The sequence below is a fragment of the Arachis ipaensis genome, chromosome B3 (assembly GCF_059453495.1).
Source record: "Arachis ipaensis isolate K30076 ecotype BB chromosome B3, ASM5945349v1, whole genome shotgun sequence".
In the NCBI taxonomy this organism is placed as follows: Eukaryota; Viridiplantae; Streptophyta; class Magnoliopsida; order Fabales; family Fabaceae; genus Arachis; species Arachis ipaensis.
The window spans coordinates 46414358-46440958 of NC_142438.1; the positions used below are offsets into that span (position 1 = coordinate 46414358).

Consider the following 26601-nt stretch of genomic DNA (forward strand, 5'->3'; position numbering starts at 1 on the left):
ACATGTCTCCTAGTCATCATTCTTTCAAGAGCCAACATATTTAACATTCTTAAACAACAACTTCAAAAGACACATGCACTGTTCAAGCATTCATTCAGAAAATAAGAAGCATTGTCACCACATCAATATAATTAAACTAAGTTCAAGGATAAATTCGAAACTCATGTACTTTTTGTTCTTTTGAATTAAAATATTTTTCATTTAAGAGAGGTGATGGATTCATAGGACATTCATAACTTTAAGACATAGTTACTAGCTACTAATGATCATGTAATGAAGACACAAACATAGATAAGCACATAACATAGAAAACGAAAAACAGAAGAAATAAGAACAAGGAATGAATCCACCTTAGTGATGGTGGTGTTTCCTCCTTGAGGAGCCAATGATGTCCTTGAGCTCTTCTATGTCTCTTCCTTGTCTTTGTTGCTCCTCCCTCATTGCTTTTTGATCTTTTCTTATTTCATGAAGGATGATGGAGTGCTCTTGATGTTCCACCCTTAGTTGTCCCATGTTGGAACTCAATTCTCCTAGGGAGGTGTTAATTTGCTCCCAATAGTTTTGTGGAGGAAAATGCATTTGAGGCATCTCCGGGATCTCATGGTGATGAGCTTCCTGCGCCTCTTGAGCTCCATGAATGGGATCTCTTGCTTGCTCCATCTTTTTCTTAGTGATGGGCTTCTCTTCCTTAATGGGAATGTCTCCTTCTATGAAAGCTCCAGCTGAGTAACATAGATGGCAAATAAGATGAGGAAAAGCTAGCCTTGCCATGGGGGATGACTTTTTGGCTATTTTGTAGAGTTCATTAGAGATGACTTCATGAACTTCTTTTTCCTCTCCAATCATGATGCTATGAATCATGATGGCCCGATCCACAGTAACTTCAGATCGGTTGCTAGTGGGGATGATGGAGCATTGGATGAATTCCAACCATCCTCTAGCCACAGGCTTGAGGTCCAATCTTCTTAGTTGAACCGGCTTGCCTTTGGAGTCAATCTTCCATTGAGCTCCTTCCACACATATGTCCATAAGGACTTGGTCCAACCTTTGATCAAAGTTGACTCTCCTTGTGTAAGGGCGTGCGTTCTCTTCCATGTTTGGCAAGTTGAACGCCAGCCTCACATTCTCCAAACTAAAATCTAAGTATTTCCCCCGAACCATTGTAACATAGTTCCTTGGATCCGGGTTCTTACTTTGATCATGGTTCTTGGTGATCCATGCATTGGCATAGAACTCTTGAACCATTAGGATGCCGACTTGTTGGATGGGATTTGTTAGGACTTCCCAACCTCTTCTTTGAATTTCATGTCGGATCTCCGGATACTCATTTCTTTTGAGTTTGAAAGGGACCTCGGGGATCACCTTCTTCTTTGCCATAACATCATAGAAGTGGTCTTGATGGGCTTTGGAGATGAACTTTTCCATCTCCCATGACTCGGAGGTGGAAGCTTTTGTCTTCCCTTTTTCTTTTCTAGAGGATTCTCCGGTCTTAGGTGCCATCGAATCATCGATGGTAATGGAAGAACAAAAAGCTTATGCTTTTACGACACCAAACTTAGAATTTTTCTCGCCCTCGAGCAAGAGAAGAAAGAATAGACGAAGAAGAAGAAGAAAATATGGAGAGGAGGGGGAAGGGGTTGTGTTTCGGCCAAGAAGAGAAGAGAGGGTTGTGTTGTGTGAAAATAAGGAATAATGGAGGGCTATATATAGGGAAGGGAGGGGGGTGAAGGTTCGGCCATTTAGGGTGGGTTTGGGTGGGAAATTGATTTTGAATTTTGAAGGTAGGTGGAGTTTATGAGGTAGGTTTATGGGGAAGAGTGGATGGATGTGAGTGGTGAAGAGGTGATGGGTAAGAGAGATTGAGGTGATTGGTGAAGGGTTTTGGGGAAGAGTGTTTATGGGATTGTGTGAAAGAGGGGTGAGAAGAAGTGAGTGGAGGTAAGTGGGGATCCTGTGGGGTCCACAGATCCTGAGGTGTTCAAGGATTTACAACCTTGCACCAAATTAGGCATGTAAAATGCCCTTGTACACAACTCTGGGCGTTCAGCGCCAGGTTAGTGCTTGTTCTGGGCGTTGAACGCCCATTTGTAGCCTATTTCTGGCGTTGAACGCCAGAACCATGCTTGTTCTGGGCGTTCAGCGCCAGCTCTCCTCCAGGGTGCATTTCTGACGTTCAAACACCCAGATGCTGCCCATTTATGGCGTTCAGCGCCAGAACCATGCTCTGTTCTGGCGTTGAACGCCCAAAACATGCTTCTTACTGGCGTTTAAACGCCAGTAAGGTCTTCCTCCAGGGTGTGATTTTTCTTCTGCTGTTTTTGATTCCGTTTTCAATTTTTATATTTATTTTGTGACTCCACATGATCATGAACCTATAAAGACATATAACTGAGAAAAATATAGTTAGATAAATAAAAATTGGGTTGCCTCCCAACAAGCGCTTCTTTAATGTCAATAGCTTGACAGTGGGCTCTTATGGAGCCTCACAGATGTGCAGAGCTTTGTTGAGACCTCCCAACACCAAACTTAGAGTTTGGATATGGGGTTTTGACACCAAACTTAGAATTTGGTTGTGGCCTCCCAACACCAAACTTAGAGTTTGACTGTGGGGGCTTTGTTTGACTCTGCTTTGAGAGAAGCTTTTTATGCTTCCTTTCTATGGATGCAGAGAGAGATCCTTGAGTTGTAAACACAAAGTTGTCCTCATTCAATTGAAGGATCAATTCTCCTCTGTCCACATCAATCACAGCTCTTGCTGTGGCTAGGAAAGGTCTTCCTAGGATGATGGATTCATCCTCTTCCTTTCCAGTGTCTAGGACTATAAAATCAGCAGGGATGTAAAGGCCTTCAACCTTTACTAACACGTCCTCTACTTGTCCATAAGCCTGTTTTCTTGAATTGTTTGCCATCTCTAATGAGATTTTAGCAGCTTGCACCCCATAGATTCCTAGTTTCTCTATTACAGAGAGGGGCATGGGGTTTATCCCTGAACCAAGGTCACACAGAGCCTTAAAGATCATGGTGCCTATGGTATAAGGTATTATGAACTTTCCAGGATCCTGTTTCTTCTGAGGCAATGTCAGTTGATCCAGATCACTTAGTTCATTGGTGAACAAGGGAGGTTCATCTTCCCAAGTTTCAATGCCAAATAATTTGGCATTCAGCTTCATGATTGCACCAAGGAACTTGGTAGCTTGCTCTTCAGTAACATCCTCATTCTCTTCAGAAGAGGAATACTCATCAGAGCTCATGAATGGCATAAGGAGGTTCAATGGAATCTCTATGGTCTCTAGATGAGCCTCAGAGTCCTTTGGCTCCTCAGAGGGAAGCTCCTTATTGATCACTGGACGTCCCAAGAGGTCTTCCTCCTTGGGATTCACGTCCTCTCCTTCCCTTACAGGTTCAGCCATGGTGCTTATGTCAATGGCCTTGCACTCTCCTTTTGGATTCTCTTCTGTATTGCTTGGGAGAGTACTAGGAGGGATTTCAGTGATCCTTTTACTCAGCTGGCCCACTTGTGCTTCCAAATTTCTAATGGAAGACCTTGTTTCATTCATGAAACTTGCAGTGGCCTTGGATAGATCAGAGACTAAGTTTGCTAAATTAGAGGTACTTTGTTCAGAGTTCTCTGTCTGTTGCTGAGTGGATGATGGAAAAGGTTTATTATTGTTAAACCTGTTTCTTCCACCATTATTAAAGCCTTGTTGAGGCCTTTGATCCTTCCATGAGAGATTTGGATGATTTCTCCATGATGGATTATAGGTGTTTCCATAAGGTTCACCCATGTAATTTACCTCTGCTATTGCAGGGTTCTCAGGATCATAAGCTTCTTCTTCAGAAGATGCCTCTTGAGTACTGTTGGATGCAGCTTGCATTCCATTCAGACTCTGAGAAATCATATTGACTTGCTGAGTCAATATTTTGTTCTGAGCCAATATGGCATTCAGAGTATCAACTTCAAGAACTCCCTTCTTCTGAGGCGTCCCATTACTCACAGGATTCCTCTCAGAAGTGTACATGAACTGGTTATTAGCAACCATGTCAATGAGTTCTTGAGCTTCTGCAGGCGTTTTCTTTAGGTGAATGGATCCACCTGCAGAAGTATCCAATGACATCTTTGATAGCTCAGATAAACCATCATAGAATATATCCAGGATGGTCCATTCTGAAAGCATGTCAGAAGGACACTTTTTGGTCAACTGTTTGTATCTTTCCCAAGCTTCATAGAGGGATTCACCTTCTTTTTGTCTGAAGGTTTGAACATCAGCTCTAAGCTTGCTCAGCTTTTGAGGAGGAAAGAACTTGGCTAAGAAAGTCGTGACCAGCTTATCCCAAGAGTTCAGGCTGTCTTTAGGTTGAGAGTCCAACCATATTCTAGCTCTGTCTCTTACAGCAAAAGGGAAAAGCATGAGCCTGTAGACTTCAGGATCTACTCCATTAGTCTTAATAGTATTACAGATCTGCAAGAATTCAATTAAGAACTGAAAGGGATCTTCAGATGGAAGTCCATGAAACTTACAGTTCTGCTGCATCAGAGAAACTAGCTGAGGTTTCAGCTCAAAATTGTTTGCTCCAATGGTAGGAATGGAGATGCTTCTTCCATGTAAATTGGAATTAGGTGCAGTAAAGTCACCAAGCATTCTCCTTGCATTATTGTTGTTGGGTTTGGCTGCCATCTCCTTTACTTGTTCGAAATTTTCAATAAGGTTGTCTCTGGATTGTTGTAATTTAGCTTCTCTTAGTTTTCTCTTCAGAGTCCTTTCAGGTTCTGGGTCAGCTTCAACAAGAATGCCTTTTTCTTTGTTCCTGCTCATAAGAAAGAGAAGAGAACAAGAAAAGAAGAGGAATCCTCTATGTCACAGTAAAGAGGTTCCTTATTGTTTGTAGAAGAAGAAAAGAAGAGAAAAAATTCGAACACAGATAGAAGAGGGGGTTCGAATTTGGTGAGTGATGTGAGGAAGAGATGTTAGTAGATGAATAAATAAATAGAATAAGATGAGAGAGGGAGAAAATTTTCGAAAATTATTTTTGAAAAAGAGTTAGTGATTTTCGAAAATAGTTTTTGAAAAAGGTTGGAAATTTTCGAAAATAAAAATCAAAATTAAAATAATTAGTTAATTAAAAAGAAATTTTGAAAAAGAGGGAAGATATTTTCGAAAATTAGAGAGAGAGAGTTAGTTAGGTGGTTTTGAAAAAGATAAGAGACAAACAAAAAGTTAGTTAGTTAGTTGAAACAAATTTGAAAAGATAAGAAGTTAGGAAGTTAGAAAAGATATTTTGAAATCAAAATTTTTTTTTTGAAAAAGATAAGATAAGAAGATATTTTTTGAAAAGATATGATAGAAATTAGTTTTTGAAAAAGATTTGATTTTTAAAATCTCAATTAATGACTTGATTCACAAGAAATCACAAGATATGATTCTAGAACTTAAAGGTTGAATCTTTCTTAACAAGTAAGTAACAAACTTGAAATTTTTGAATCAAAACATTAATTGATGATGTTATTTTCGAAAATATGATGTAAAATTAAGAAAAAGATTTTTGAAAAATATTTTTGAAATTTTCGAAAATAACTAAAAAAAATTGAAAAAAGATTTGATTTTTGAAAAAGATTTTGAAAAAGATAAGATTTTTTTTAAATTGAAAATTTGATTTGACTCATAAAAACAACTAGATTTTAAAAATTTTTGAAAAAGTCAAATCTAATTTTCGAAATTTTAAGAGAGAAAAAGGGAAAGATATTTTTTTGATTTTTGAATTTTTATGATGAGAGAGAAAAACAAGAAAAATGATGCAATGCATGAAAGTTATGGATCAAAACAATGAATGCATGCAAGAATGCTATGAGTGTAAAGATGAACACCAAGAACACTATGAAGATCATGATGAACACCAAGAACATATTTTTGAAAAATTTTTAATGCAAAGAAAACATGCAAGACACCAAACTTAGAATTCTTTAATGCTTAGACACTAAGAATTCAAGAATGCATATGAAAAACAAGAAAAGACACAAAACATGAAAATGCAAAGATCAAACAAGAAGACTTACCAAGAACAACTTGAAGATCATGAAGAACACTATGAATGCATGAAAATTTTCGAAAAATGCAAGATGCACATGCAATTGACACCAAACTTATAACATGACACATGACTCAAACAAGAAACACAAAAAATATTTTTTGATATTTTTTGATTTTATGATTTTTTTGTATTTTCTCTTAATTTTTTCGAAAATCATTTTGAAAAAAAAGAAAAATAAGGATTCCAAAATTTTTAATATGAATTCCAGGAATCTTATGCTCTTTAGACTAAAGCTCCAATCAAAGAGTCAGGCATGGCTTAATAGCCAGCCAAGCTTTAGTATGTAACTCAGACATGACACGTCTAACATGCCCTACAGTCGTGGCTTTACAGCCAGCCATGCTTTATGAAACACTAGAATTCATTCTTAAAAATTCTGAAGAAAAGTGTATTTTTGAAAACATTTTTATTTTTGAAAACATTTTTATTTTAAAATATATTTTTTGAAAACAAAGGAGAAAATTTTGAAAGATTTTTGAAAAATTTTTGAAAAGAAAACAAAAAGAAAGTTACCTAATCTGAGCAACAAGATGAACCGTCAGTTGTCCAAACTCGAACAATCCCCGGCAACGGCACCAAAAACTTGGTATGCGAAATTGTTACTCAGGTTGTGAATTGTTGTTCGAAATTGATTCCCTGGCAATGGCACCAAAAACGGATGCACAGAACCATGGTCTAAACATATCTTCACAACCTCGCATAGCTAACCAGCAAGTGCACTAGGTCGTCCAAGTAATACCTTACGTGAGTAAGGGTCGAATCCCACGGAGATTGTTGGCTTGAAGCAAGCTATGGTCACCTTGTAGATCTCAGTCAAGCGGATATAAAATAGTTATGGAGTTTTCAAAAATAAATAATAAAATAAGGATAGAAATACTTATGTAAATCATTGGCGAGAATTTCAGATAAGCGTATGGAGATGCATTCGTTCCTCTGAATCTCTGCTTTCCTGCTGTCTTCATCCAATCAGTCTTACTCCTTTCCATGGCTGGCTTTATGCAAGGGCATCACCGTTGTCAGTGGCTACATCCCCTCCTCTTGTGAAAATGGTCCAAGATGCCCTGTCACAGCACGGCTAATCATCTGAGGTTCCCGATCATGCTGGAATAGGATTCACCCTCCTTTTGTGTCTGTCACTATGCCCAGCACTCGCGAGTTTGAAGCCCGTCACAGTCATTCAATCATTGAATCCTACTCGGAATACCACAGACAAGGTTTAGACTTTCCGGATTCTCTTGAATGCCGCCATCATTCTAGGTTACACCACGAAGATTCTGATTAAGAGATCTAAGAGATACTCATTCAATCAAAGGTAGAACGGAAGTGGTTGTCAGGCACGTGTTCATAGGGAATGATGATGATTGTCACGTTCATCACATTCAGGTTGGAGTGCGAATGAATATCTTAGAAGCGAAATAAGATGAATTGAATAGAAAAACAGTAGTACTTTGCATTAATCTTTGAGGAACAGTAGAGCTCCACACCTTAATCTATGGAGTGTAGAAACTCTACCGTTGAAAATACATAAGTGATAATGGAGTTCATTGGTCTCGGCCCCAGAGGGGAACCGAAGTAACCAAGACTACTATGATCCAAAGATAAAACTCGGGATGTCTAATACAATAGTAAAAAGTTCTATTTATAATAAACTAGCTACTAGGATTTACAGAAGTAAGTAATTGATGTATAAATCCACTTCCGGAGCCCACTTGGTGTGTGCTTGGCTGAGCTTGAGTGTTGCACGTGTAGAGGTCCTTCTTGGAGTTGAACGCCAGGTTGTAACGTATTTCTGGCGTTCAACTCTGGTTTGTGACTTGTTTCTGGCGTTTAACTCCAGACAGCAGCGTAGAACTGGCGTTCAACGCCCTTTTATGTCATCTAAACGTGTTTAAAGTATGGACTATTAACATTGTTGGAAAGCCCTGGATGTCTACTTTCCAACGCAATTGGAAGCACGCCATTTTGAGTTCTGTAGCTCCAGAAAATCCACTTTGAGTGCAGGGAGGTCAGAATCCAACAGCATCAACAGTCCTTTTTCAACCTCTGAATCTGATTTTTGCTCAAGTCCCTCAATTTCAGCCAGAAAATACCTGAAATCACAGAAAAACACACAAACTCATAGTAAAGTCCAAAAATGTGAATTTAACATAAAAACTAATGAAAACATCCCTAAAAGTAACTAGATCCTACTAAAAACATACTAAAAACAATGCCAAAAAGCGTATAAATTATCCGCTCATCAATAGGCAATAAATGAGGTGAGGGGACGCTACCCTTGCTTGGATGGAGGCCTTTTCAGCTACCTTGTAGATCTCTTGAGGAATCACCTTGTGCACCTCCACCTCATTCCCGAGCATGATGCAACGAATCATCACTGCCCTCTCTATTGTAACCTTAGATTGGTTACTTGTGGGGATGATGGAGCATTGGATAAGCTCCAACCATCCTCTAGCCACGGGCTTGAGGTCAAGCCTATCCAGTTGGTAAGGCTTGACTTGTGCGTCCCTCCTCCATTGAGCACCATCCACATAGATATCTATAAGCACTTGCTCCAGCCTTTAGTAAAAGTTGACCCTTCGAGTGTAAGAGTGTGGGTTACATTGCATCCAAGGCAATTGCAGTGTCATTCTCACACTTTCGGGGCTAAAATCTAGGATTTCCTCTTTCACCATGGTGCGCCAGTTTTTGGGCTCCGGGTTTACACTAGTGTCGTGCTTCTTGGTGACCCAGTCATTGGCAAAGAATTCTTGCACCATTAACGTTCCAACTGCTGAAATAGGATTGGCCAGAATTTCCCAATCTCTTTTCCAAATTTCTTGTTGGATCTCTGGATACTCATCTTCCTTGAGCCTAAAGGGGGACCTCAGAAGTCACCTTTTTGTGCCTCACCATGCCATAAAAGTGATCTTGATGAGCCTTGGTGAGGAATCTCCATGTTTTCCAAGATTCAGAGGTGGAAGCGGGGGCTTTTCCTTTTCTCTTCCTTGAGGATTCTCCAATTTTTTGTGCCATGGAGATTAGTAATAGAAAGCAAAAAGCAGAGATTTTCCAACACCAAACTTAAGGACTTTGCTCGTCCTCGAGCAAATAGTAACAAAAGAAAAAGAAAATAGGAGAAGAGGGAAAAAAAATAAAGAGGAGAGAGAAGAGAAGCTTCGGCCAAGTGGGGGTAAGAAAGGAAGAAAGGAAGTGTATGAAGGGTATATTGAGGAAGGGAAGGAGATTGTGAGGGTGTGAGTAGGAATGAAGGATTGAAGGGGTATTTATAGGGGTGGGGAGGTTTGTGGTTCGGTCATATGGGAGGGAAGAATGGGGGGAGGGGGGTTGAATTTGAAGTGGGTGGGGTTGGTGGGAAAGGAATGTGATGGAATTTATGAATGTGAATTGGGAAGAGGAAAAGGTGATTGGGATGTGATGGATGAATGTGGATAGAATATTGGGTGTGAGAGAAGGGAGAAGGAAGGGAGTGCATGATAGGTGGGGGTAGGTGGGGATTGGGTGGGACCCACTGGCTTAGGAAGCTTTAAACTTTGAGTGCCTCTGCCCCTTCCAGGGCGTTCAACGCCAAGTATGGGCATTGAACGCCAGGTAGGGACACTTTTTTTTGTTGGTGGGGTGTTCAACGCTAGGTTTGGGTGTTGAACGCCCAATAAGTACCAAGAAAATGGTCTAGAGCTCCTTAATGGGCATTGAACGCCCTTTCTTCCTCCCCTTCTGGCGCTGGGCGCTAGTTCTGGCGTTCAACGCCAGTAAGGGGTTTCTCTGGGGTGTTCTGTTTTCACTCCTATGCATTCCTGTCCCTGTTCTAGGTGCTACACATGATCACAAACATTAACAAGCAAGGAAAAACTATGAAAATTAACAAAAAATAAAATAATATGAAGTCAAACTAAAATAAATGAAAAGAAAGAAAATAGAGATGCTATACATATGGTTGGGTTGCCTCCCAACAAGCGCTTCTTTATTGTCAGTAGCTTGACAGACAACTCCTTTATGGAGGTTGATAGGGGCTCAGATCTTTGCCCCCTCATGGTGAACTTTCTTCTTGTGCTCTCATGGATCAACTCAACATGCTCCAGAGACAGGATCTTGTTCACGGTATGTGGAACGACTGGACTTCTAGTGAAGGCAACTCGCATGCCCGATGAGAAGTCTTCAGTTGGAATCTTCTTGTTCCTCCAGCCCTTGGGCACCTTTTTCTTGGTGCCTCCTTCCTCAGTAGCTGGTGATGGATGCTCAACACCAAACATAGGTTTGATGTCAGGTGTCTCTGTATGACTTTGTATTGAGAGAGAAAATTGAAACACTAAGTGTTGCACAGTAGTACCTCCCTTGTCAGAGAGAGACTGAGGGTTGGGAATTTTAAAAAGTATATGATCTTCCCAGAGCCTCAGAATCAGCTATCCCTTTTCCACATCAATCAAGGCCTTTGCAGTAGCTAGGAAGGGCCTTCCAAGGATGATGGGGTTGTCTTTGTCCTCCCCAGTATCAAGTATCACAAATTCTGCAGGGAGGTAAAGGTTTTTAACCTTTACAAGGACGTTTTTCACCATGCTATATGCCTGTTTCAGGGACTTATCAGTCATCTCTAGTGAGATTCTTGTAGGCTGTACCTCTTGGATCCCCAGTTTCCTCATCATAAAGAGAGGCATAAGGTTAATGCTGGAACCCAGGTCCCACAGTGCCTTCTCAAAGGTGATGGTCCCTACAGTACAAGGGATAAGGAAGCTTTCGGGATTTGGCATCTTTGGAGGTAGCTTCTTTTAGACCAGGGTGCTGCACTCCTTGGTCAGTACTACAGTCTCATCACTTTTCAAGGCCGTCTTTTCAGAGCTAGTAGTCGTCAGCCAGGCCATATAAGGGGGTTTCTTCTCCAACACCTCTGCACAAGAGACATTAACTTGCAGGTTCCTGAGGATTGCCAAGAACCAAGCAAGTTACTTCTCCTCAGGTTCCTCTTTCATGTCTGGAGAGGGTTGTTCTTCAGGTTCCTTAGTCTCTATAGGGACATGCATGGTGACACTCTCAATCTCCTCTTGAGCCTTGATCTCCTTCAGTTCCTCAGTAGCAGGCTCCTCCTTGGATTCAGCCTCAGCTTCCATAGTGAAGGCCTTGCACTATTCCTTTGGATTTACCTTTGTGTTGCTTGGAAGAGTGTTGGAGGTAACCTTGGGTATCCTCCTGCTTAGCTGACCTACCGGTATCTCCAAATTCCGAATGGATGACCTTGTTTCTGCCATGATACTGTGAGTGGCCTTGGAGAGGTTAGAGACTATAGTAGCCAAGTCAGAGAGGCTTTGTGTAGGCATCTACATCTGTTGCTGAGAGGGTTGGAACTGTCTGTTGTTGAACCTGTTCTGGTTCGTTCCACCCTGATTGTTGTTGAAGCCTTGTTGAGGCCTCTGCTGATCTCTCCACCTGAAGTTAGGGTGGTTCCTCCATCCCTGATTGAAAGTATTCAAATAGGGATTGTTATTAGAGTTTTTGGAGGAGTTTCCCATGTAGTTCACCTCCTCCATGGTGGTCCATGTAGTGTCACCAACGTCTCCCTCATAGGCTGCCTCTTGAGAGTTGGCAGCTGTGCTCTGCACTCCACTCAAGTGCTGGGAGATCATGTTGATCTGCTGGGACATGAGCTTATTTTAAGCCAAGATGGCATCCAGAGTGTCCATTTCTATGACTCCTCTCTTCTGAGCAGCCCCAGTGTTCACGGAGTTTCTCTCAGAAGTGTACATATACTGGTTGTTAGCAACCATGTCTATGAGTTCCTGTGCTTCCTCAGGTGTCTTCTTCATGTGGAGTGAGCCACCAACAGAGTGGTTTAATAACATCTTGGACATCTCAGAGAGGCCATCATAGAAGATCTCTAACGTTGTCCACTCTAAGATCATGTTTGGAGGGCATCGCCTGATCAGCTGCTTGTACCTTTCCCAAGCTTTATAGAGGGATTCTCCCTCTTTCTGTCTGAAAGTTTAAACTTCCACCCTAAGCTTACTCAGCTTCTGAAGTGGAAAGGACTTGGTCAAAAATGTAACACCCTAACTACCAAAGCTCACGCTTCTGGCTGCGTGACTCTGATAGCTCGGACATTACGACGACACTTATACTATTTAATACTAAAATATGAGCCTGTTTAAAACTTTAAGCCACAATACCACTCCCAAAAAAATACTTTCGTTCGATAACGTACATCTATAAATACCATACAACTTACAACAACTCATAAAGAGTACATCTATATATATATATATACATAAATATATATATATAAATAATATTACAAACAATAATCAATACAATTCCTATCTCTTACAGATTATATCAAGATAAAGGCGAGGGTACAATAAACCACAGCTAAAACAATACAGAGTATCACAACAACAATTAAATAAGCTCTTCGTAACTTCTGCGCCCATATCCTGAAAGGGAAAAATGTAGGGGGGTGAGAACATCATCCTCGAAAGGGTTCTCAGTAGAGGGTTTTTTGGGAATTACTGTAATAGGATACATGAAGATAAACCGTACCAGTGATTAATAACATTCTTATGCCTCTTTTCAAAAACACGGTTTTCAATAAAAGTAAAGTCAAAAATCTTTACTGAAAGAGGAACCATTCAATTCTCAAAACTCAAAAGCCTTTCAAAACAGTTTATCTATGCGGAACCAAAATAGCCTTTCATAATTTTATTCCAAACCAGAAACACAAAACCGAAATCAACCATCAGTTCATCTCTTTCCAACCACGGCCCTAGGCCCAAACAATCCAACCAACAACCAATCACCACAATCCAACAGAGTCCCAGATGCAAACACAGATAGGAAGTTCAAGCACAAACAAACAGTTATTACAAGTAGAACAGTTAGCAATTAATCACATAGGCAAACCAAGTATAATATGCACACCCAACCAATGTCACACAAATACATATGATGCATGCCTGTCCCTAGTGGCTGATGATATCATCTGTCGGTTATAGAGCCAACCCGACAAGTCCTGGTAGCTAACCATTGGACTGTCCCTCTATCGCGCATCCCCAACTCGAGTTATACTCATCATAAACTTGATCATAATCATGATCCATATCCATCACCCTCACTGGTGAATATTTACGGGGGCGAGCTCATCCGGGGCTTTCACAGTGCCCGGCCATACTTACGACATAGGGTCAACAGAGTATCAAGTCTCAACCTAGAGCACGTGGTGGCTAGCCACTGCTACTACCTAGGAAAACTCGTATCTCAGATAGTGGAAGTGCAAAATCACAATTATCAATATCTCAGCATATATGCATTCATTCTCAGCCATGGATCAACATCCATCTCAGCCTTTCGGCTCACGGTTCAATCCAGAACCAGCCAATATTGATAATCATACACAGCCATTCCGGCTCACGGTTCAATCCAGAACCAGCCAATATTCATAAATCATACACGACCATTCCGGCTCACAATAAAACAGCACTTCCATCATTCAACATCATTAAATTCATAAAATCGGCAATTAAGCCATAATTCATTTTTCTCAATACATTTCACTTTGAAATCAAATTTCAACTCTTTTCAGCCTTGGCTTTAAAGATCTCATTTCTCAAATCATCTCAGGCTCATAAGCCACTTTTACTCAAGGTAAATTCTCCTTTTAAAAACAATGCCACTCTCGGCACCCTCTTTCCAAAACTTCCATAATCATGGCAAGTTAAAAATCTCTTTGAGATATTCAAAATCACCCATCCAACAATGGGATTTTATAACAAACGTTCCTTGGCAGAGTCCCAAGTCCTTAGGGGAGGATAGCATAACTCATTTCGCCAAATTCATTTAAAATCATTAAAACCTTGGCTTTCCGATTTGAGTAATAAAATAGGGTCTAAGCCAAACCGAGTCACGTAATCATTTACTTCTTTCAAAGCCGTTTCCTTTACTTAGGCAAAACCAGCTTTAACCCCCCATGATGAATTCTAAAACGTTTCAACTGTTCAAAATTGTTTTAGTCTTGCAAAAATTCAGAATTCAGAGAGTACTTAAAACCTTTCTCAAAACATTTCGAAATGAAACTTGTCAATAGACATTCAGGTTCTTTCAAAGTCATTGAAACTTCTTTAATTGAAACCCCCAAGTCAAATTCAAAGGCATAAACCCTTTTCACATTCAAATAGCTTTAAAACACAAGTTTCATCTAAATAACTTTCTTCTGAAAGAGATACAATGCCTTTCTTAAGAAGCAAGACCAAGTCACAATTTCCTCTTTAATAATTCATTTCAAAAGCATGAATCCTTCTTTCCTTGATAAATCAAGTAAAATAGTAGAAGTCTTTAACTCATCATTTTTCCGGACAACATTCCATAAAGACTCGGATTTTATAGAAATTTCGGCAGCACCTCCCCTAAAACTTGGACTTTGCCACCCGGTTCGGGTCCCAACTAAACCGTTCACAACCCTTTTCAACAGCCCAAATTCCAAAATCAGTCCAAGGCAAGCCAAAATCCAATAGTCATCTCAATTCCATATTTCAAGAAAACTGTTTCAACATCAAATCATTATCAGCCGAATAAACTCATTTCTAAAGCTTTAAAGAAACGGTTCAGTAACAATCATTTATCAAAAACCAGATCATTTAAAGCCAGCTAGGCTGAACTCAAGAGTGGATTCTATTTTTCACATCATCAAAATAATTGACTCAATTCAAACCAATCCTCAACGGATTAAACTCATTTCAAATCTTTAAAGAATCAACTTCAAACATTACGTTTCACAAGCAACACAACGATTTAGCCAAAACAACATCCATAGTCATTCGAGTCAATCAAATAATACATAAGGCAGATACAATCACCAAATACACAATATCTCACATCAGTATCCATATGTAATAATTCTAATACATAAAAAATAGTTTTTGGAAAGTGCCCCTACCTCAAAACGCAAATCCATAACCCAAATGCCTCACAGGGTCCTTTCCGCCTCAACCCGAACTGACGGTAACCAAAAGCTCAGCTCCCAGCCACTTTCGCAATAACCATCGCAACACTATTCGCAACATATAATAATCAAGACTCGACCCCACGTTACTAAAATTCACATTCATTAACCAAACACAACGAAATACTAACGCAAGGCTTTCCGAAACATACTTACTGAAATGACAAAGGCAGCTGCGAACACCGAGCACGAAAGGCAAGCATGGATACACGACCCGATACTGAGGACTCAACGGCTATTTTCGGCGGCGAAGGCAAGGTGCGGCGACACCCAGTGGCCCTTCCTCCCTCCACGCGACTCAGATGACCACTGCAGCAAAAAGTCGTGACTATGGTATTCTTGAAATTCAAAGGAAACAGAGTCCATTAACAAGACCTTACCGGCAGTGTATTTCGGTGACGGTAAATGGCATTTTCTGGTGGCCAGGCACGGCGGCACGACTGATTTCTCCTCCAGGAATGGCTGTGACAGAACCAGAAACAGGGGAAAGGCTCACCGAATCAGTAATGGTTCTAATGGCGGCTTTTTCCGATGGAGGAAGCGTTAGCTTCACGCAGCACGGCGGTTCCAACGGAGGCGGCGCCGGCGACGCAAGCACGGCCGGGTGCAGTGGCTGGACTCCCAGCTCAGCCCCAGATCTCTCGCATCTGCTCTGCTCCTGAGCTCTCCCTCTCTACTCTACCATAAATGACGGCGACTGTCTCGGTGGCAAAGGTGATGGCGGCACGGTGAGGACGACGGTGTTAGCACACGGCGGCGCAACGGGTCATGCTCCTCGCGTCACTGGCCCGCGCTCTCCTCCCTCAATGTCGCGCAGTTTCTCTCCTCTGGGCTCCCTCGACAGCGACGACTCCTCGGCGACGGCGCGGCTAGGAGTGATGGTGTGACGAACAGAGGCGGCGGCGAGCTAGTCGGCGGCGCGAGCGGCGACGAGGTGTGGGTCATGGCGGGGTGCGATGGTGGAGAAGCCCAGCGCGCGGCGCAGTCTCTTTCCTCCCCTCCTCTCCTTCTTCTCCTCCACGGATCTGTTTTCTCCCTTCTTCTCTATTTATTTCTTTCTTCCATTTTCGCAACTGTTGCTGCTGGTTGAATTGGGGAAAGCGGCGGCGGTGTGTGTGTGTTTTGGTTAGAGGGCAGCAGCTGTTGCTGCTGGTTTAGGGAGGGGAAACGGGTACCGGGTTAGGGTTTCAGGTTTAGGGTTTTTCTTTCAAAAATTAGGGTTAGGGGTATTTTAGTAATTTCGAATAAAAATAAGGATATTATAGTAATTAGAAATAAATTCTAATCCATTAATAATAATGTATAAAAATACTATTTGTTCATCAATTTCATAAATTATTTTCAATAAAATGTCCCCACCAAATAATTAAAAATAATATACTTATTTTCTTCATTTTCCAAAATAGTAATATCAATATTCTAAAATATTAATTATTTAGTCCAAAATCATATAAAAATCTTTTTTATTTCACAACTACCAACTATATGATTTAAATATAGAAAATAATCCAATAATTGTAAAATTGGATAATAACCATAACTTATCTCAAATTCAATAAATCAAAACTTGCCTTAATTGTCTTTAATAAAATAATTTCTGAAATTAAGGCTATAAATAACTATATGATTTGAGACTTGATCATAAAAAGACTTTTCAAAGATTCTGGGTCTTACAAAAAATCCATTGACCACTTTCTTCCATGTGTCTAGGCTCTCCTTAGGCTAAGAATCCAGTCATAGCCTTGCTCTGTCCCTTATAGCAATATAAACCTCTGGATTTATTCCATTGGTCTTGATAGAATCACAGATCTACAGAAAATCAGATAAAAATTTGTTGGAATCTTCTTGTGTGAGTCCATGAAACTGGCAATTCTGTTGCACTAGAGTGACCAGTTGAGGCTTTAGCTCAAAGTTGTTTGCACCAATGGCAAAAATGGAAATGCTGTGCCCATATAGGTCAGATGTGGGTACAGTATGAGATCCAAGGACCTTTCTTGCATCTCCTCCAGCATCTGGATTGGCTGCCATAGTTGTATCTTCAGCTTCTTGCTCAAGAAATTCCGTGAGATTCTCTTTGGTTCTGCTAGCCTGAGCTTGTTGCAGATGCCTCTTTAAGGTTCTCTCAGGTTCAGGATCAAGATCAAGAAGAGATTCATTATCCCTGTTCCTGCTCATAAACTAGAAGAAATAAAACAAGAAAAGGAAAAAATGGGAATCTCTATGTCTGAGTATAGAGGGATCCCTGTGAGAAAATCTAATAAAGAATTCAAATGAGATAAAGTAAAGAAGATTCAAAAATAGAAGTGTCTTTAAGCTAAGAATTTTTGAAAATAAAGAAAGAGAAAAAAGTGAAAAATTTTCGAAAAAGAAGAAAGAGAAAGAGGAGGCAAAGAGACACCAAACTTTAAAATTAAAATAAAATAAAACAAGATTTGAAATTTAAGATAAGATTTCTAAAAATCAAAGAGGGAAAAGTCAATGAAAGATTTTGAAATTCAAAAATTAGAAAGAAAAAGTCAAGAGAAAGAAACAAGATAAGATAAGAAAAGATTTTGAAATTTAAATTTGAAAGAAAGAAAGAATAAAGAAACACCAATCTTAAAGCAAACAATTAATTAAAAGGTTTGAAATAAAAAAAATGAAGTTTTTGAAAATTAGAGAAAAAGCCAAAACAAGATTTTGAAATTTAAATTTGAAAGAAAGAAAAACTAACAAAATACTAAACTTTTAAAATTTGAATTTAAAAGAAAAATGAGATAAGATATCAAAATTTTAAAATCAAAGAGAAAGATAAAAAAGATTACGAGAGATAATAAAGACAAGATTTGAAGAAAATTAAATTAAACAAAAAGATTACTAGTATAACAACAAACATAAAATCTAATCAAGATAAGAAAAGATTCATAAGAATTTTTGAAAAATTAAAAGAAAAGTTTTTTTCGAAAATAAATAAAAAAGAAAAACATTAGAAAGACACCAAACTTAAAAATTGTGAGATCAAATAAGAGATAATAATAAAAAAAATTGAACAAAAGAAAGCAAACAAGAACAATTTTCGAAAATCAAGAAGAAAAAATAATTAACCAAAACTACCACAAAACACCAAACTTAAAAATTTTGACACAAAATTTGAAAGAAAGAAAAGAAAGATGACTAAAGATGAAAAATTTTTGAAAAGTTTTGAGAAAGAAAATAAGAAACACAATTAAAAGAAAAACTAGTAAAAGTACCTGATCTAAGCAACAAGACAATTGGTAGTTATCAATCTCAAGCGATCCCCGACAAGGGCGCCAAAAACTTGGTGGACAAAATTGAACTCGCACAACTTCACCGGCAAGTGCACCGGGTCATCCAAGTAATACCTCAGGTGAGTGAGGGTTGATCCCACGAGGATTGTTGGATTGAGCAAGCAATGGTTATCCTGCAGATCTTAGCCAGGCGAATAGAAAGATAGTGGTTGTTGTTGTAGGTGCATAAAACAAAATAGTAAAAAAAGCAGTAGGGAATTGATGTAGAAACAATAATGAGAAACCAGTTACGGCTTTGGAGATGCTTTATCTTTCTGGATTAATACTTCTTACTGACTACTTTAACAATGAATGATTCATTCTATGGCAAAGCTGTAAGTGATTAACGCCATTGGTCATGGTCAATTAATCTCCTCTAATCCACATCAAACGCCATTGTCAATGGTCATTTAATATGAACGAGGATGAAGCTCACGCAATTCACTCTCCCTTGATCCTACTTAAAGTGCCATAGACAAGGTTAAATCTTTCGGATCGGAGAATGAAGCTCAATATTCTAGTCTTAGCACCACAGAAACCTCAATTACCCATAACTAACGAGATTAAATGTCACATATCCCAATTAGCCTAGATAACTTGTTGGTTTAGGAGATGTATTCTCAAGCTATAGCTCACTATTGTCCGGGTCAGGACTCGCAAGAACTCATGTTGAATAAGGGGTCATACTTTTGTTCCACCCCAAATTCGTTTAGATGAAGAATGACAATACATCATAGAATGGAATCAAACATATATTAAATAGAGAAGTAATAATATTAATCCATAGGACAAGCAGAGCTCCTAACCTTAACCTAGGAGGTTTAGTTGCCCATAATTTACAGAGAAAACAGAGAAGATCTGTCTATCAATTCGTAAATTTGATCCTTAATTCTAAGTGATCTCCTCTTTAAATAGTAAATACCAACCCTAAGCAATGTTAATTTTAAATTAAAAGTACAAAGATAGGACTGCATAAGCTAAGAAGTGCTAAAATCCACTATGGGCCCACCTTGGTTGAGTGTTTCGTACAAGCCTGGCATTCAACTTGGAGAATGGGCATTGAACGCCCATTAGGGGGTGAATGCGCTGCTTCCTTGCTCCCTTCGTGGCGTTGAACGCCAGCTTTGGGCATTCAACGCTGGGCTTGCTCCCTTTTGGGCATTGAACTCAAGTTATGAACGTTCAATGCCAGTTTTAGGTAGTGATCTGGAAGAGAAGCATAAACTATTATATATTGCTGGAAAGCTCTAGAAGTTAGTTTTTCAACACCATTGAGAATGCATCAATTGGACCTTTGTAGCTCAAGATATGCTTGTTGGAATGTACAGAGGTCAGGATTTAACAACATCTGCTATCCTTTCTTCATCTCTGAACAAGACTTTGCCAATTTTGGCAATTTCGCCCAAAAATCTCCTAAAATCATAGAAAAAACACAAAAACTCAAAATAGCATCCAAATATGAATTTTTGCACTGAAACATACTAAAACTTAATAAAATATAACTAAAAACACTAAGAAAATGCAATGAAAAAGTGATAAGATATCCACTTATCACTAGTATATTCATTATTTACTGTGTTTGTGTTTTTGATAAATTATTTTTGTTATTTGATCTATAAATTATAAAATTAAAATGTAACTTTTTTAACTATAATTTCTAGTTGGCCATTAAGAATAAATAGTTGAATTTTCATTTTTCACAAATATAATCTTGTAACAATCCAATTGTGTTGTATAAACAGCATACACCTGCTTCTAAGGCTACTTAGTCATAATAATATGTTTCCATTTGATATAGATAATTACAAGTTGAAGTAATAACTTGTTAGGCACATCTCTGTAGATTGAATTGCTAAGTTGCATTAGTCCATGGCACAATCCCACTCACTCAATCAAATTTGTACTTAAAGTTTTGCATATCACTTTTGCATTGAATTTATACATGTCACATCTTATTGTGCTTGATTATGTTAATTTGTTGACTAATTGTGAAAGTAAGCAAAACTAATTATCCTTGATTTAAATGTTCTAGTTTTATTTGTATATGATTTTAAACTTGCAAAACACACACACACACACACACACACACACACACACACACACACACACACACACACACATATACACACTAGGTACCATATTTGTTATGTTCTTAATCATGCATCAACATGGATGCTTTTGATTTTAAATTAGTCATACATACATACATACATACATACATACATACATACATACATACATACATACATACATATATATATATATATATATATACACACACACACTAGGTACCATATTTGTTATGTTCTTAATCATGCATTAACATGGATGCTTTTGATTTTAAATTAGTCATGTTCACGATTTATTTATCACTCCAAGGTATAAGATTTTGGTCTTTTAGCTTACATATTATATCTCCAACCTTCATGAGATTATGGATTATTGCTTTGGATTTGAATCATGAAAGCTCCTTGTTTAATTGAGTTTAATTATTGTGAATTTAGTGATGATGTGGATTGAGGTTGGTTGGATTTATGGGAATCGTAAAGGTGGATATATGTCCAATTTTAGGGGAGATTATGTCAATTTTTTTTTTGAAATAATGTAAATGTTAAAGGATTTGTGTAGTATATATGTTGATTAATGTTAATAATATATTCTCTTTGCAAACATAACGACAGGTAACAGAGGTAGATCGAGTAGGTCTTGTGGTCGTGGTAGAGGAAGGGTTTCCACCGAATCCCCAAGGACTGCTCAATCATCTCCAACTACCCCGACTACCCCGTCAACTTCTTTGACGTCACAGGCGGGTCTAGAGAACCAGCAGTTCATCATGGTCCCGAACTCGAACTACGTGCCTCCTTCTACTACGCCCCCTACAGATCCAGTGACAGAGTCTCTGGTGGGTGATTCATTTAATGCATTCTAATAGGATGCCCCTCCATTACTGCCCGTCATACGGATGAGGATTTGGCCTGATGGCATGCAGGCATGAGTTATTACTGTTTTAATGTCTTTTATACGGATAAGGTTTATATGTTTTTGTGTATTTGTTAATCTTAAATTTTTTCATTGATAGGTTTGCACTGAACAACAATGCATGTACACAGAAGATCTCCAAGGTAATCAAGTCAATATATGACTACCCATGGCCAAGCTACACGAAGATCCCTGCTGAGACCAGAGAGCGATGATTTCAGAAGTGGGCAGTAAAAACCCAATGTTATTGAATTAACTGTATTTGAACTGTATTTTATTTTGACTAACTAATGTTATTGAATCACTTTGCGCAGTTGAAATTTGTATGGGATATGGAACATGATCTCATGATCAGGAAGATCTACGATCACCGGGTAGCTAAATGACTTCAGCAGATGATGAGTAATGTTCGTCAGGGGCGCGACCACCTAACGATCTAGATCCGTCGGTCTATCAAGAAGGAAATGGATGCCCATTTTAGAACTGATGAGAGTTTTAAGTATTTCCATCTAACGAACGTCGCTAACAGGGCTTCGCCGAGGCCGTCGAAGTATACAGGTGGGTCGGCGAGGGGTCGGCGACCTTCATGAAGACGAAGAGTAGGCTGGTACATAGTTTGCTAATGTTTGTTAATTATTACTTGAATTAGTCATTTCCTCATTTATTTTATTAGTTGATTTTAATATGTGTAGTCTAAGTTGTTGGACCGTTGAATTAGAGAACTCTCCACCCTCACACATGGAAGAAGAGGAAGATGCACAAACAAAAGAGGAGTTAGAAGTGCAAGAGCAAGACCAAAAAGCTCCTATACCAAGTGAAATTCCAATGAAGAAGAGGATTGTGGAGGCATACAAGCCTAGAATTCCATATCTGCAGAGGCTACAAGAGGTGGCAAACAAACAGGAAAAATCCCTTCCAAAAGAAGCAATGCGAAATCATACAAAACAAAGGGAGGATAGCAACCAAGGGAGTCCACACTCCAATGAATCAGGGAAGTGCAAAGTGGTTAATTTAATTGAACCATCAATCCAAGAAGTTCTTGATGAAGGGGACACTCTAGCCATTGCACAATACCAAAGTCCTGAAATCAGTAAAGTGGAAGGAAGCAAAGAAAGAACTCAAGAAAGGATTGTGACCAAGAAACAAAAGACAATATCCTTGAAGAAGAGAAGGTCAACAAATAGCAATCCAACCCCTACCCCAACAAGTAAGGAGAATCAAGCTAATAACAAAAGAAAGCTTGTTAGGAGGCAATCAAAACAGGGGACATCAATTTTTCTCCTCTTCTCCCTTGAAGTCATTTCTCTTAACCAACTAGAAGAAGAGGAAGAAAATTCAAGAACAACCATCAAGCTAGCGACGTTAAAGAAGAACTTGTTGGGAGGCAACCCAACGTTTGATATTTTCTTTTCATTCTTCTTTATTATTTTGTTCTGTTTAAGGTGGTGTATGTGTTCATGGAGTAAGTTTGGTGTGCTACACCAAAATTGCATCCCACTGGGTACTTAGCCTAGTTCACATAGATTGTATCTCACTAAGTTTGGTGTTCTCACACCAAGTTTAGTGTTGCTACAATCACCATGCAACACATTAGCAACCTAGTTATTTCATACTATTTCAGTTCTCTTTGAGTTTTGATTTAATTTGATTAGTTTCCTTTGAATAAGCCTCCGCATTACCTGATTTCTTTCACTTGATAATCCTGTTTATGCCTATTTCCATTCACCACTGTTTTTCTTTGTTGCTTGAGGACAAGCAATCATTCTAAGTTTGGTGTTGGAGGCTATGCTCTACATAGCCTAAAAGATGATGAAGAGAAAGAAAGTGAGAACTAAGGCTGTTTTCTTCCTTTTTAATTATATGCATTTGTTTCAGTTTAAGCTATCCTAGATCATGCATTTAAAATTTCTATTTGTCAAGCATATGTCATTGCTTGTCCATCACAACCCACAATTATAATTATGCTTGTTCATGAATGTAAGTAAGGACTCATGCGCTAAGAAAGAAACAAAAAGAAACAAGGGATTAATCATAAAGAGCATGAGAACATGAGTTTGGAAGGCCAAACTAACTAAATTGGTCAACACTTACTGAGCCAAATTGCTTGAGACCTCAGTTTAGAGGAATATTATGGGATTCGTATCATTGAGAAATCCTTGAAAAAGTAAAATATCATGAATAATAATTAATAAAAAGGGGTTGAAAAGAGAAGCCAAAGGCTCTGGGCACCACTGACTAAGGAATTTGAAAGAAAAATAAGCTCAAAGAGCATCCGAGTCAAGTGCCTGTGGTGCTTATGTATCAAGCCATAAGTTTGAAAATAAAGCATTTAGAGTCACAACTAAGCTCAAAGGTGCAAAGCACCCCCCAATCAAAGAGAAAGCCAAAGGCTCTGAGCACTAATGATAGGGTATACAAAAAGAAAAATCAGCTCAAAGAGCTCTCAAATAAAGTGCTTGTGGTATTTATGTATCAGGTGGTAATACTTGAAAACAAAGCATTTAGAGTCACGGCTAGGCTCAAGGTGTAAAGCACCCAACAAAAAATTAAAATTTGCAAAGAAAGTAAATAAGCCGGCTTCAAGGTGATGATTCAAGAAAGGATTCCATAATCTAATCCGGATTTGAAAGATTATAACCATCTGTATTGAATTGTGCATGAATGAAACGGCTAACCAAAATTATTTGAATTGCTATCATTCACCCTTGCATTCTAAGCTTTAAAAGTTTTTGATGATTAAGGCATGATTCTTTGCTTGCTTGGGGATAAGCAAGAGCTTAAGTTTGGTGTTGTGATGCATGCGCATCATGTTGTGTTTTTATATACTTTTTCATATAATAAATAAATACATAATGCTTAATTATGGAGTATTTTGGTTCTTAAATTGTATATTGCTTTAATCTCTTTTATTTGATAAAATTTGTAGGGAATCATGGAAAAAGAAGCAAAAAGCACAAAATAAGCTCAAAAGAAGAAAACAGGAGTTTTTGGCACATTTTAGAGCCTTGGACACGCTTTGGAAGCTTAGGCCATGATTTCAAAAGCGTGGTCCATGAAGAAGAGAATGTTGCATGCATGGCATGCAACATGCCAAGAACAGTGGGCGTGCCATTCTCACACGCTTTCGATACGGGACTCGCGCGTACGCATGTCTCAAGCGTATGCACAACCCCTGAAATTTGAGCGTTTGCGTGTACGCATGCCCTACGCGTACGCATAACACAAGGGATATTGAAGACTCATGTGTACGCATGCCTCAAGTGTACGCGCAATCAAGGATTTTTGCATAGTCACGCGTACGCATGCCTCATGTGTACGCGTGACACCCGTGAACAGTAGGCGTTCCACACGCCAGGAAAAGATGGGCATGTCAAACTCACACGCATTCGAGGATGCCTTTGTGAATGAAATGAATGGGAATGTAACGCCACATTATGGGCATGTCATACACCAAATATTACCTCCCAAGACCCTGTTTTATTGAATGGCGTGCCACACGCCAAAGCCCGACGTTGCACGCTGGGTCAAGTTTCCAGAAGGCCACTTCAAAGACCCCACTTTGAGTTTCAGAGACTAGAACATATGGGCGTTCAACACCAACACATGGCGTGCCACACGCCAAGAAGAAAGCTGGGTGTGCTATACGCCCAAGAGTGGCATTGCACGCCAACAAAACCCACTCCCAGGAAAGCATATCCCCTGCATGCAAAGAGTGACATTTCACTGGAAAAGCATGTCAATTGGCCCAATTTTCATAATTAATCCTTTTTGCCACTCCAAGCCTACATTCAGAATGCAAATTTGGGACCACTAAAGCCTTGAAGAAAAGATACAAAGTTGAAGATTTAATGCAGAAGATTAGATAAGATTTTATTTTATTTGATTTGATTTTATTTTGAATTAGTTTGAATTTAAGGATTAGGTTTTGTTTTTTGTTTTAGTATATAAAGTCCTTAAGAAACTTAGAAAAGGAACATCCATCTACTATCCGGGGATTAGCCCCTTGGCCATTTTTCATATTTGTTTTGTTTTGAAGTTAAGCATGAGCCATTAATCTCCTTGGCTAAGGTTAGGAGCTCTGTTCATCTTTTTATGGATTATTAATCTAAGTGTTTTATTATATATGAGGTTTATGCTTTGATCTAATTAATGATTGAGTTTTCATTCTTCATTCCTAAAGATTTAGAATTATTCAAAAACATTCTAACTCCGTTTTATATTCTAAATATTGTTTTGGAAAAAATTAATATTGGAATTAGCTTGAAAACTCTTTCACACTACTTTTTTATTACACTAGAAATAGGTTCAAAAAGTGTGCGATCTTTTGCGAATTTCAATTGTTGGGACTAGCTTGAATACGTGACATATAATTCAACCTAAGGACTACTTTTGAATCTTACTTGAAATTGAATCAGAATTGTGCTTCACCTCTTTTTCTTAAGTAATTGACTAAGGAATTAGCTGTTAATTAAGTTAAAGGGAAATTAAATTGCCAAGGAATTGGAATTTGATTATTTATGATTCATCGTGATTAATCTTTGCATACCTCATATAAATAGACACAAGGATTTTTTTCCTAAGGAGTGAACATCTCTGACACCTTAACTATCTTTATCATCTTATTCTCTTAACAAATTTTAGTTTGCTCTTGTTAAATTTTCTGTTTTCATGCTATTTGTTATTAAAACACTTATTCTTGATTGTTTAACTAGAGTAATTATTTGACCATTGCTTGCTTAATCCGTTAATCCTCATGGGATCGACCCTTACTCAACTGAGGTATTACTTGATACGATCCGGTGTACTTGCTGGTAGTTTGTGGTTTGTTAAATCTGCATCAATCATCAACGTACACAATAATTATAATGAATCCATATTCAGATTTTTTTATATACACAGATGGGCGAATATTATCATTTTGAACCCCTTTTAAATCAAATACTCTGTAAGATGATTTTACCGCATTCGTCCAAATTGCTGTAAACCATATAAAGATCTTTTCAATCTAACTGAGTATAATCCTCGAGAATTCTCTTTGGATGATTCATATATCTTTAGTCCTTCAGGGACTCTCTTATAGATATCACGATCCGATGACTTATATAGATAGGTTGTGACAACATCCATTAGTTGCATATTTAGCTTATGATATGATGATGAGCTAATAAAATATCTCAGGATAATTGCATCAACTACGGAAGAGTAGGTCTCCTAATAGTCTATACCAAATCTTTGTGAGAAAATTTGTGCTACAAGTCGAGCTTTGTA

The 26601-nt window shown here is 38.6% G+C and overlaps 1 protein-coding gene and 2 non-coding genes across 3 annotated transcripts; 2 read left to right on the forward strand and 1 right to left on the reverse strand.

Moving 5' to 3' along the window:
- The first annotated feature begins 4169 nt into the window (after positions 1 to 4169).
- On the forward strand, positions 4170 to 4277 carry LOC148570505 (small nucleolar RNA R71). Its single transcript, XR_015908414.1, has one exon. It is a non-coding gene; the product is annotated as a small nucleolar RNA R71 (small nucleolar RNA).
- Positions 4278 to 10487: 6210 nt separating this feature from the next.
- Positions 10488 to 10832, reverse strand: LOC107633042 (uncharacterized). Its single transcript, XM_016336676.1, has one exon. It carries the CDS (start codon positions 10830 to 10832, stop codon positions 10488 to 10490), a length of 345 nt encoding a protein of 114 aa, XP_016192162.1.
- Positions 10833 to 11971: 1139 nt separating this feature from the next.
- Positions 11972 to 12080, forward strand: LOC148570506 (small nucleolar RNA R71). The gene has a single exon (XR_015908699.1). It is a non-coding gene; the product is annotated as a small nucleolar RNA R71 (small nucleolar RNA).
- Positions 12081 to 26601: the final 14521 nt, after the last annotated feature.

Bases quoted from the DNA above. Each gene is read 5' to 3' on its own strand.
- LOC107633042 (XM_016336676.1), bottom strand. From the start codon at position 10,832: ATGCCAAATCCCGAAAGCTTCCTTATCCCTTGTACTGTAGGGACCATC.